At 37.7% G+C, this 13,851-nt stretch overlaps 1 protein-coding gene across 1 annotated transcript; it reads right to left on the reverse strand.

Annotated features, from left to right (window-relative positions):
• Positions 1-1,435: 1,435 nt before the first annotated feature.
• On the reverse strand, positions 1,436-9,322 carry LOC140141348 (tubulin alpha chain-like). Its single transcript, XM_072163183.1, has 4 exons — positions 9,164-9,322; positions 4,702-4,924; positions 4,142-4,290; positions 1,436-3,724 (listed from the first exon to the last, which is right to left on the reverse strand). The coding sequence occupies exons 1-4, from the start codon at positions 9,164-9,166 to the stop codon at positions 2,741-2,743; spliced, it is 1,359 nt and encodes a 452-aa protein (XP_072019284.1). The 5' UTR covers positions 9,167-9,322; the 3' UTR covers positions 1,436-2,740.
• Positions 9,323-13,851: the final 4,529 nt, after the last annotated feature.

Raw genomic sequence — 13,851 nt, forward strand, 5'->3', positions numbered from 1 at the left:
CTGCCCAACAAACACAAAATGTTTTACAGAAAACGTTTAAATGTCGGGTTATATAAAGGGTATAAAAACGTTTTAATAACATTCCAAAAACATTTTTGAAAACTTGATACAAAACATTCTAAACAGAATGTTTTTTTGGGGTTGAAAAAATATTTTGCGAAAACGTTTGCCCAAAATATTTGCAATAACGTTTTAAAAACGTTTTCATGACCTTTATATAACCCGACATTTAAATGTTATTAAAACGTTTTGAAAAAAACATTTTAAGAACATTTCTGTGTTCGCTGAGTGCAAATATTTTAACATAATGTTATTGAAGTGTTGACAAAATATTTGGCAAAAAACGTTTGCGAAAATAGTTTACAATAACATTTTTAAAAACATTTAAAAAATATAATTGCAGTGTGTTTTCATATAAAACGTTTTAAAACGTTTTCATGACCTTTATATAACCCGACATTTTAATGTTATTAAAACGTTTTTACCTAAACCAAAAGCCAACATTTAACTTATTTATAACGTTTTTAAAATGTTTTTGTGTTTGCTGGGCCCAGCAAACACAAAACGTTTTTAAAACGTTTTAAACAGGTTATATTTTGGGTGTTTGGTAGGGGTAAAAACGTTTTAATAACATTAAATGTTGGGTTATATAAACGTCATGAAAACGTTTTAAAACGTTTTGTATGAAAACACACTACAAAAAATACTTTTTAAATGTTTTCTAAATGTTATCGATTTTCTGCAATCATTTTTTGGCCAAATATTTTGTGAATACTTAAATAACGTTATGTTAGAATATTTGCAGTAATTTATCAAAAATGTTAGAATGTTAAAGTTTTAGAATGTTATAATAATGTTTTGTACCCTTTATATACTCTTTATATAACCCAACATTTAAACGTTTTCTGTCAAACTTTTTTAACTTTTTTGCGAATGATGTCGCAAACGTTTTGTGTTTGCTGGGATATAGTGTCATTACAGGCTGTTATGATAAACAAGCTCGTCGCCTCTGGAATTTCAGACAAACCAATGGCGAAAAATGTCTTCTTTTTTTTTTCCTTTTTTTTTTTTTAAACAATACCGTAGTACCTTCAATTTGGAGTGAAAATGAAATGGGATAGCGAGTGGTAGAAAGTTGAAAAATAATGTAGGTATAGTTAGATGTCAAAATATCATTCCACAATCAAAATATCGATAATACTGATACCAAAACAGTTTTTTTGGGTTTTTTTGTCGTCCAAAATTCTCCAAAATAATCCCCCAACATGCCCAAAACAGGCTTTTAAAATTTAATCGGTACTGCATTTGGTTCTAATAAATGGCAACATTATTTCTTTAATTGGTTTATAGCACAATACAAAAAAAGGAGAAAACAATCACTCGGCGTGGTGTTTTAGGGGGCACACGTTTGAAAAAAAACCCAAACATGAACACATTATTGATCTCGTGGGATATTTAATTGCTGAGAAAACTTTATCTTAGACAACAAGTGTATACGTCTTTTATACGTCTTAACGTTTCTTGTAGTATCCTTAACAAGCACTTGCAATAAACTAAAATTAAGCCTAGGTGACGAAAAAAACCCGTTTTACGGGCGGATGGACTTTTCAAGTAGATGGTCGCTCAATCAATTTTTTTCTGGAGGCTAAAATAACCTTAAGAGGGGCGTAGCAAGCGACAGGGTTGACGAAGTCCATGGGCCCCAAAGGTTCAGGGGCTCGAACAAATCGAACATGAAATAAGGGCTGATAAAGGAAATGTTAACAGGGCACCTTTGTTTCCAATGGACATTTTATTGTGAAATTTCATTGTACAAGGAATACTTTTAAAAATATTTCCACATAGCCCCCGCATGAAAAGTATTTATTTATCTTTGTAATCACTCAAAAAGCATTTTGTGTGAATTTTACATCCGAACTAGGTGCTATTAAATTTTTATGAGCCTTTTTATTTTACATGTAAAGTCTATGGGGGTGACGTTTAGAAATGGAAGGCAATATTGGAAAAACCCTCATTTTGGGCAATTTTAGACACTAAAATGCCCATAAAAAAAAATAGCACTTAGTTTGGATGTAAAATTCACACACAATGCTACCTGAGTGGGTACAAACATAATTAAATACATTTCATTTGGGGGCTATAGGAAAAACAAAAAAATGTCCTATACCTTAATGGTTATGGAACAAAGGTGAGGGTCCCACACTGCCCCCTTGTCCATGGGCCCTAGAGGCTCTTGCTACGCCCCTGCCCTAAAATATCACAAAAAAACGCAAAATCTGGGTCGGTGGGGCCCATAAAACAGGGTTTTTTTCTTGGCCTTATACTATTTTTTTTTTTTTTTTTTAAAACATAAACTACATTTATAGTCATTAGTGTTTTAAATTGCATGTATAACTCTTGTGTATTACATTTTAGGTAAATCAACCGACGCATGTAAGACGGACCATTATGTTTTTATGCATGTATACAAATGATGGGCTTTTTAACGTGGCGTATAATATGTCTCCTTATTACCTGTACTCCAGACAGTTTGCCTTTAATGGTGTCAAAACGGGTGTCACACGTAAACAAACGAAAGATGAATGTTCATTTTACTATATTATTCATTATTGATTTCGATACATACCGGTAATCATGGATTATGTAAACTCTTGTCCTTTACATTATTAATTTTGGTCCTTTATTCAATTTGTGTTTAGTGATCTCGGTTATACAAAAAAGGTCGTAAGATTTGCGGTGTCTAAAATGCTTCTCCTTCTTCATCAAATTCCTCTCCTTCACACGAATCAATCCCGACCTCCTCGTAATCCTTCTCCAAAGCAGCAAGATCTTCACGAGCCTCAGAGAACTCGCCCTCCTCCATACCCTCACCGACATACCAATGAACGAAAGCACGCTTGGCGTACATCAGATCAAACTTATGATTCAATCGCGCCCACGCATCAGATATTGCTGTGGTGTTGCTTAACATGCAGACAGCGCGCTGGACCTTAGCCATGTCGCCACCTGGAACAACAGTTGGTGGTTGGTAGTTGATGCCTACTTTGAAGCCAGTTGGACACCAGTCGACGAACTGGATAGAGCGCTTGGTCTTGATGACGGCGATGGAGCTATTGACATCTTTAGGGACGACATCACCGCGATAGAGCAGGCAACACGCCATGTATTTACCGGTACGAGGATCGCACTTCACCATCTGATTCTGTGGCTCGAAACAAGAGTTGGTGATTTCTTGAACACTCATCTGCTCATGATGAGCCTTCTCAGCCGAAATGATTGGCGAATATGTGACAAGTGGAAAATGGATTCGTGGATACGGAACCAAATTGGTCTGGAATTCGGTCAGATCTACGTTCAGGGCACCGTCGAATCGCAGCGATGCAGTGATTGATGATACCACCTGGCCAATGATGCGGTTGAGATTGGTGTAGCTTGGACGCTCGATATCTAGATTCCGACGACAGATATCATAGATGGCTTCATTGTCGACCATAAAGGCACAATCGGTGTGCTCGAGAGTGGTATGAGTGGTCAACACGGAGTTGTATGGTTCCACGACGGCTGTGGATACCTGAGGAGCAGGGTAGATGGCGAATTCGAGCTTGGATTTCTTGCCGAAATCAACGGATAGGCGTTCCATGAGCAGAGACGTAAATCCAGAGCCGGTACCGCCGCCGAAACTATGGAACACGAGGAAGCCTTGAAGACCCGAACATTGTTCGCCCTGTAAAAGTGTAAGAAAACAATACGAATAGTAAATTATAATTCCGAAGAATAAACAAAAAACATTAAGGTTATGTTGTGCAGTAAATACTTTTTTTCGGAATTTGAGTATCCATTACAAGAATTAAGATATCATTTACATATATGCACCCCTGCATATCCTAAACAAAGACAGGTATGTCATAATTACAACCAACAGCCAAACTGATTATAGACCATGTGGGTCTAGAACTTAAGACATTTTTGGAATTAGACTATAGACGAAAATGGTATTAGACAACATGCATGACAAGTCATCTTTGATGGTCTGCTTACACATTAGGGATGAAATCAGAACTCGACCGCCGGTTCCATCCGGTTGCCGTCCGGTTTCCATCGTTTAGGGGATGTACCAATAATTATGTGCATAGAGGCTTACCAATCTCGTAATCCTGTCCAATACGGTATCAATTTGCTCACGCCCGATAGTGTAATGTCCGCGTGCGTAATTATTGGCAGCGTCCTCCTTGCCAGTAATCATCTGCTCAGGGTGATAAAGCTGGCGGTATGGACCGACGCGAATCTCACCTGCAATTGGCAACATATAAATGACCATTAACGGAATGTTTTAAACACTTTGTAATTTGAAATACCATTAAGGTTAATGTTTTGTTTTACTGTAAAGTGTAGATGCCCGGGAGGATTAACTTTATATCATGATAAAAAAAAAGTATTTAAGAAATATCAAGGATCATATCCAGATCATAGGTTCGTGGAGAGGTTCAATGGTGGTGGAGAGCAAAGTGGGGGAAGGAAGAAATTTGACAATTTTGCATCCCCCAAAAAGTGGTTTCGATATTAAAAGGAGAGGGGAAAGCCGGGAAAGTTTGAGGGCAATTACCCCTGACGCCGCCTCTGTTGTTGTTACGGTCTGCTACTTTTGTTGTTGTTATTATTGTTGTTGTTCTTGTTGTTTTCATCTAAATCATTATATCATACCAATAACGGTCGGTTCCAGGTCGACGAAAACAGCCCTTGGTACGTGCTTGCCAGACGATGTTTCACTGAAGAAAGTATTGAAAGCGTCCACGCATTGGCCTGGCGTCGAATCATTAGGCATCATACCGTCGGGGTCTATACCGTGTTCAAGACAGTATAACTCCCAGCAAGAGTTGCCCATCTGAACACCGGCCTGACCGACATGGACTGAAATGACCTCACGCTATAAAAAGAAAAGAGCGGAAGAACAAAATATATATAATATAATAAGCTATTGAGAACTAAAATACACTTCCATCATGTTACATTTTTGTGATATTTTAGGGGAGTATAATTATTACCGTTCCATAAAATACACATACCCGTATACCTTCAACCATGTGAAATGACATACCTTAAAAAATCCATAGGATTTAGTGTAGTGCGCCCTGAAAGTCATTCTAGGGAAAAAAGTAATACGCCCTCTATTTTTATAATCACACGTCATAATACCTTTGGGCCACACCAAAAACGCGAGTAAGTTAGATCCTCATAATAGGGGTGGCGTCCTGCTATAAAGAGTTGATTGAACAATCACACTCAAAATATTTTCACAAGGGGATATCTTTACACCCCCGATTCGTTTTAAATTCATTATCTCGGAAAATGTAAATTTTCGCGTAATTTTGAATGTATAGGTCTATGGTTTCTTTTTTTTTTTAATCTATTGTCTTATTAAATACTATAACATGTAGAATATAGAGGAGTTCGGATTTCCGGACTTTTTGTCCAGTCGTGACTCAGTGTTGGAAACATGATCCAAGCGTCCAAAGTCCGGCAGAAAAATAATACAAAATCAGAAATCCTCAATTTGAGACTTCATTTTGGACATTTGCGTGATTTTTCACTCATTGAATTGGATTTCCAAGCTTTAATTTTTCAAGTGACATTGGCAACTGGAATTCCAGTGGTGGTTTTCAGAAAGCAGACTTATAAGTGCACTTATTTTCTGGAATAGCCCAATATGATACTGAAACTTACACACAAAGGGCCCAAATGGTCTCGGCATGGTTCAAATCCTCTATTAACAACGATTAACTAATTATCAACTCGATCTTATATTTTGGCTTATGAGTACCCAATGCACTAAAATGCTAAACGTTCATTCTATAATGTGTACAAAACATATTCAGCATGTCAGGTTCAAGAACCGCGTCCTGGTAGATGGGGATGTTTCCTGGTAACCATGGCGACGACACGTATAGTACAAAAGTGCAAACCTCTTTTCCTTTTGAAACAAAAGTATACAAAACCGAATAGGCCTACCATTTCCGCGACCAGGAAACCCGGTGGATAACAGATAAGAATGCTTTTGATCTAAATTACTTGAACTATCTAAACAAATAGGCATACAGTATTGAAATGAATCTCTCTTGGTTATAGAGAATTTATATTGCTACACTAGTGACCCCATTGAAAATCGCATGTTTTTTTTTGGGGGGGGGTGTTTAAGCATATTTTAAAAGTCAATAAAAGACATAAGTTGTCAACGAAACGTAAGAATCAAAGTAAGTCAGTAATCAAACTTTACAAAATAATGAATATTCTCAGTCATCCAATCGTTAGAATCACAAAGTTTTGAATTAAATCAAATAGCCCACTGGAACTTGCTTTTTTTTTTTTTTTTTTTTTTCAACTTACTACGTTGCGTCTGATATACCATCAGACTTCATCAAGCAACTGACCAGCTGAGCCAGTCATGTGATACTTTGAGGCGGCTAGGGATCTTCTTGGCGGTCCGATGCGTGGGATAAGTTGTGTCTCAGCCCCTCTGTCATAATATTGACACCGAGGACGCAGTGATCGTAATACTCGATAAGGACGAACAGTGGCATATAGGAGAGGCATCAAGGAAGCCATCTGGGAGAGAGTGAGCAGCCATAAGAATGGAGGACTGAGTCACATGACCAACCCAGCGGGTCAGTTGCCTGATGAAGTCTGATGGTTTCAGATGCAACGTAGCAACTTGCAAAAAAATGTAAGGTCCAGTGCAGTATTTGATTTAATTCAAAACTTTGTAATGCAACTTTACCTTCCATTTAGCTTAAACGTGTTAAAAGAAGTGATAAGTAGGCCCTATACAACGATTATGACACACTATTAATTTTGTCTTTTCTGATATTCCCAGAAACTGTTTGTGCAGAGATTTGCCCATGTCGGAATCAACTATAGAAATTTGAATTAGTATATGTTTGTTTTTTCGTGGAGTAGGCCTATCTATGAAACTGAATCATTATCCCTTTTAAAAGTGTAGGCCTATATGTTGAATCACGAAATGCCCCTTTAATTAGTCCGGAACTATTTAATTAGCGAAATAATCTATTTTATCACGTCAGAAGAGAATTTATATCACCTTTATATTATAGTGATGTGTTTCTTTCTTTCTCTTTTTCAATTTTTGCTTAATATTTTGTTCGTCAGACCCGGGGTCAGACCAACCCAGACCATGTAGACCCAGATGCCGCGTTTTCAACACCATCACTGACTTGCCATCAGACTAGACTACTCCGCAGTCCACTTGCCCACTGTGCATACTCTGGATATTGCTTTAAAGCTTAAAACTCTTGATTTAATTAATTTGTGCACAATTGATAGACTTTTCAGTCACCGTACTCCCTCTGTTTGTTAGCTTCCCAAGTGGACTACTGACTTTAGATTGCGGTTTACATTTTTAACTCGGGCTTTCGCGATTAATAAACTGGTAGATTCTAAAATCTGAATTGTTCAGTATTGAAGTGCTAATATAATTATGACATTATGATATGTTGCATTCAATAATATAAGCCTATACTTTACTTTTACTGTCACTAATATAATTATATAAACTTTTTCATAACAATTGTATACTAGTATTTCAACTGAATCTTGATTAATAGCATGTTTTTAGTTATCAAAAACCGACTATGGCATAGTCTACCATCAGACTTGCCTGCCATGATGAGCTAGAAACTAAACATAATATGGAGATCATTATGAAACGTTTTTAAAACATTTCGTATGAAAAATACTTGAACACCGTTTTTAAATTTTGTCCAAATGTTATTGGAACTTATATAAAAAGTTATATGTTACAATAAACAGGTGCATTTTTGTAGGATTGTAGAATAAATAATTCAAACATTTTGCTAGGTAAATCCAATGAAATAAGTCAAATTAACTCACTACTTTAGTCAACAAAAATGTCAACAAGCCGTTTCGCGGGAAAAGCAGTGGACCAAGTCACTTGTGATCAAGCCGTCAGCACAGACGGCGAAAGCTAAAGTAGTAATTTTACTTATTTCATTGGATTTGCCTAGCAAAATGTTTGAATTATATATGTTACAATTATGTTTTGCAGCAAGACTAAAAATTGTGTTTGAACGTAAAAGTGTTTTACACCCTTTATACACCAGGACATAAATAACCCGACAAGAAACATTTTCTGCAAAACGTTTTCTGCTGCTGGACATGCAGGGGCGTAACCAGACCCGACCCAATTTTTTGCTCTTCTTCCCAGTTTTTTTGTGTCCGGGGGGCAAGCTGCCCCCCCGGCCCCCCACTGGTTACGCCACTGTGGACATGTGTATATACATATATTTCTCAAAACTGAAACATGATGCAATATACATTAAAATACTTTATTCAAATAGACATATCAACTTTCGTTTTGATTTCATTTTGATATTTCATGAATATTCCATATAAACTATAGAAATTAATTTCAACACTCATACTTGTATATTAAATGTCTATGACCAAATTATAGTAGGCTACTCAGGTCAACTAATGTTGCTTTCGAAATTTAATACAACGATTGATTTATTAAAATATTTTGTTGACAAAATACCGTAGAATTCCGTCTAGAAGCATATATGCCTCTAACCGAGGTTTTTTTTTAACGAAAGATATGAAAGGCCAATACCCTTCTCAAAAACATTGCAATAGATTGGTCTTACAAATATACATGTTTGTACAGCCGCCTTTATCAGTAATATAGTTGTTCAAACTCCAAATAACTTTGTTGAGAGTGTCTGCCTCTTGTCTCTTGTGTCAAAAAAACCTCGTTTAGAGGCATATGCTTGTAGACGGAATTTTACGGTATTTAGCAAAAATGTTTGCCAAAAATTGATTTTCCAATGATTTTTAAATGTTGCTGGAGTTTTAAAAACGTTTAATGATCTTCTTTATAGAACCATCTTTAAAATGCTATTAAATTGTTTTGACCAAAACCAAAACACACATTCCCCCATTTAAATATAGTAAAATAGGCCTATTTAACATTTTAGTGTTTTGCTAGGCGCACATGTAAAAATCACGTTATAAAAATTAATCGCAATACTTCCCTGTTCTAATTAGTCAAGTTTCTGTATTATATTTAATAGCAAATTCATACATTAATTACACCGTTACACGGAAATTGAAAAAAGAAATATTTCAAACATACCATTTTGATTAGATTTTCCGGTTTTCCAAGAACCTGAAATTTGGTAGTAAACTCTTCTTCTTTCTGCCTGTTTTAAGGAAGGCTAAGAAGAACCGTCTTTTCTGTTTGACGCTTTACAGTAAAGTGTAGGCCAAACAATGGACAGGACACGCTCCTTCCGCAAACTCGCCCTTTAAAAACAGTCACGTTATATACACTTATGCAGCTGTATAGTTTATCTTGGACCCCCCCTTCCGGAAGCCTAACAACCGCGATAAACTTTATAACTGAGATAGAGGGAACGCGAGAGGCATGTTATAATACACTGCGCATGGTCAGGGGAATAGAAACTAGGGAGAGAGAGGGGGGAGATGGTGGTCGTGGGAGACCCTTGGGAGAGAGGGATAAACTGGGCCAAGAGAAAGGGAAGGAGGGAGGGAGGACGAGAGGGGGAGGGAAGAGAGATTGAGAGAGAGGGGGATAGAAAGAGAGAGGAAGTTAGATGGGGAGAAAGTGGAAGAGCGAGAGACAGCGGGTAAATACAGAAGGAGAAAGATTGAAGAAGGGGGTGAGAGAGAGGTCTCTCATTCTCAAAAGACACTGAGATGACACTGAGATGGGCTTTCAATGGGTTCGTTCCCCAACGACATGATAGTATAGAGAGATTGCGATTTCCAAACGTATACGTATCGAACGTACGTGGAATCTATTCAAAATCACTCGCCTGTGACGGGATTTTGAATAGATTCCACGTACGTTCGATGCTACGTGACTTCTAACAAAAGGCGCTGATTTCCGTAGTATTCCTCATTCAACCCAATTCAATGCACGACCTCGGAGTTACCTGCATGACTTTGGCGGGCTATTTTGAAGCCCTAAACAAGGTATAGCAGTCGCTGATAGGATATTCAGCTTAGAACACGGATAACCTCTATTAATTAGTGGAGAGTAGTATACTTTTAAAAATATAGTTCTACATAATGATTTGGAAGGTATTCCAATGGCGAATAATAAGCGGCTGTTTAAAATTTATATCTTAAAGGCCTATATTTTTATGGGTGGTCCATTTTTTTTGGTCACGTATAAACCCCTTTATAAGGATTCACGGGATGACCCACATGTCCATGCAGTTAGATTTGACTGTTGCATAAATAGACACATATGCTGAATCGGAAGAAGTGTTACGTTTATAATAATCCATGTCACTTCCGGTTTTTTTTTATGTTTTTGGTTGTGTTACGTATAGAGTTCTGGCCGAAGTTCCAGCTTTGGATTGGTTGGTAAATGGTATGATCAGTGGAAATGGTTAACCAAAATGTTGAGTATAGTTTTGGTGAGTTTGTAATTCAGGGTTTCGGCGTGGCGAGTTGCAGGAATTGCATCGCCAAATTCAAGGTTATTGCATTACATTATCAAGTAAAAAATAAACAAGGAAAGTCAGAAAAGGTAGAGAGACGCCCATAGGCTCAGGGCATTTCAAGTTTTTGTAGCGAAATGGCCAGCAAATGGCAAAACTGTTTTAGTGAGTAAATTTGTAGCGGAATTTGTAGGGACTTGTAGGGAATCGTAAGCAATGTTTCGTAAACAGCGCAATCTTAACTTCTCCTGTAAGAGTGTGGGGGGGGGGATGATGCTGTGGATCACGAAATGCCCTTTTAATCCTGATATTACACGGTAAGTAGGCCTATACTCCCTCTTTACATGTGCTTCATAGATTACAGTAAAGCTTTTGATGTGGGCAATTATGAAAAAGATGGGTTTCCTAAGTCATCTTGTGGACCTGACCAGCCGCTTATATGAAGACCAAGATTCGTTCAAGATTGGAAGAGGCTTACGACAGGGTTGAGTGCTATCACCAAACTTATTTAACATACTCTTTACATGTATTTATGGGATTATGGTCTAAATGAAATGTTTGGTGCCTTCTGGAGTGGACGGTCTTACAACCGTAGATTTCACGGTTGTGTCCACGTATTAAGAGTATAATTCTTATGAAAGTCCACGATTGAGAGTGAAACTAGACGCACCCAAACACACCCACATTACATCAAATTAACTCTCCATGGCAACATACATGTAAATTGATTTTTTTTTCTTGCTGTTTTTATTGCATCAAATAGCAGTGAATATCGAAATGTTGTTTATACTTGACGGTAGAAGTTTCGATATAAACACGAAATTTCTATTCTTTACATGAATAATAAATAGTCAACACTTTTAACATGTTGATATTGGTGATATTAACGTGTTGAAGAGAATCCCATGTCATAGTGTTTAAACGTACATCCTCCACTATGCTTTTTGTGTAAAGTATAGAAATAAACGCGTTAAAGTGTTTGAAAAGGGCTTATTCGCCGTCAGTCATCATGGGCTTACAATAGACAAAATGTTACAAAAGTGTATACTCTTTGTAATTCCCCAAGAGGGGGTGGCCGAGATGGAGGCGGGATTGGCGTTTTGTACAAAAAAAACACTCAATCTGATCATTTCTCACACGGGTTTCAACTCTGTGAATTTTGAACATTACGCTGTCACATTGAAAAACTCAATCCAGTTCATTGTTATATATCATCCTCCACCATCCAAAGTTAACGGTCTTAAAACATCTGAATTTTTGGATGACATTGAAATGTTTCTTGATGAACTGTGTGTTGTTCCAGAATCGCTTGTGCTTATCGGTGATTTTAACGTACATATGGATAGGCCTGACAAGTGGGACACAAAGAGGTTTAATGATAGCTTAATAACCACTGGGTTTCGTCAATTTATTGACAAACCCACCCACAAGTCGAATCATATCCTTGATTTACTTATTACAAGGGAAACTGATGATCTTATTCAAGTTCACGACGTCCATCCTGAGTTTTACTCTGATCACCACATAATTACTTGCATTGTTAAGTGTGCCAAACCACCTCCGTTGAAGATTGTTACAAGTTCTCGTCCTTATGGGAAACTGGACTCTGATTTGTTCAATCAACTACTTAAAGATCGCTTGGTTGATTTCCCCTATGAATCTGATGACCCCAATGTCTTGGCTGAGGCTTATGAGACTATAACGTCATCTGTCCTCGATGAAGTGTGTCCAGTCGTTACTAAAGAGCGTACCATTAGGCCGCAGTTACCTTGGTACAATGAGAATGTCCATATCCAGAGGCGTGAGCGCAGAAGACTTGAACGAAAATGGCGGAAAAGTCGGAAGGAAGAAGATTATGAAGCTTTTCAGACCCAGAAAGAACTTGTTAATAAATCAATCGTCACAGCTAAAACTGAGTACTTTTCGGATAAATTTTCTAACGCTAACGCAAAGGATATGTATGCAACAATCAATGGACTTCTGAATAAATCAACAAAAGCTCTTCCTGCTTTGGAATCCAAATCTGAAAAAGAACTGGCGGATGACTTTCTATCATTTTTTATATCTAAGGTTGAGAAAATCAGAGCTAATGTTGATTTTGGTGATCAGGGAAACATCACTGATCCTAATCAAGTTATTTGTACATGTATGCATGGCTTTGAATCTCTAGAAACAGGTGATGTTGAGAAGATTGTTATGAAGTTCCCCAGTAAGACCTGCTCCTTGGACACACTGCCCACCTGGCTAGTCAAGGACAATTTGGCTATTTTACTACCTATAATAACCAAGGTTGTTAACAGTTCTCTGTTTTCTGGAACATTCCCTGACACTCTTAAGCAATCTATAATAACACCTGTTCTAAAGAAATCAAACCTTGATCATAACATTCTTAAGCACTACAGGCCCGTGGCCAATATCAAGTTCTTGTCAAAGGTCATCGAGAAAGCGGCGTCATGTCAAGTAGGTAGCCATATAGACAGGAATGATCTGGGCGAAAGAAATCAGTCTTCCTACAAAAAGTTTCATAGCACGGAAACTGCTCTGCTAAAGGTGAAGAACGACCTTCTCCAGTACGTTGACGACAGCAAGACTGTACTGTTGGTGCTACTTGACATGTCGGCCGCTTTCGATACGGTTGACCACCCCATTCTCCTTCAGAGGCTTAGAGATAGGTTTGGAATGTGTGATTCCGTTGTTTCCTGGTTTCGATCTTATTTTGAAAACCGTACCACCAGGGTGTCCATAAAGAATGCCTTATCCAATGAACACGTCCTCACTTATTCTCTGCCTCAAGGGTCTATCATAGGTCCTCAAGGTTTTATATTGTATATTTCACCAATAGGGGATATAATTCGCAGTCATAATATTAGTTTTCACTGCTATGCAGATGACATCCAATTATATGCTGCTTTTGATCATAAAGTCCCCGGGGAGTGTGAACGGACCATGGATCGTATTACCAATTGCATATCTGATCTTAATATGTGGATGTTGCGCAACAAACTGCAATTGAACCAAGAAAAAACAGAGTTTTTTGTTGTTGCGGGCCCAAGAGTGTTAAATTTAGTGCCTGATATCCAACTGAAGCTTGATGGTAAAACAATTGAGCCTTCAATCTCTGTTAAGAACCTGGGTGTAACCTTTGATGGTGTAATGAACATGTCCATCCATATTAGTACCCTGTGTAAAACTATCAATTTCCGCATTCGCAATCTGTGGCGCATACGCCGTTTTATTTCTCAGGAAGCCTGTCTTCATGCCGTTAGAGCACTTGTCCTGTCCCGCATAGACTATGCTAATTCTCTTTTGTTTGGTGCTCGTGAGGCCGACCTCAAACGGCTACAACGTGTCC

This window comes from Amphiura filiformis, chromosome 19 (assembly GCF_039555335.1).
Source record: "Amphiura filiformis chromosome 19, Afil_fr2py, whole genome shotgun sequence".
Classification (NCBI taxonomy): Eukaryota; Metazoa; Echinodermata; class Ophiuroidea; order Amphilepidida; family Amphiuridae; genus Amphiura; species Amphiura filiformis.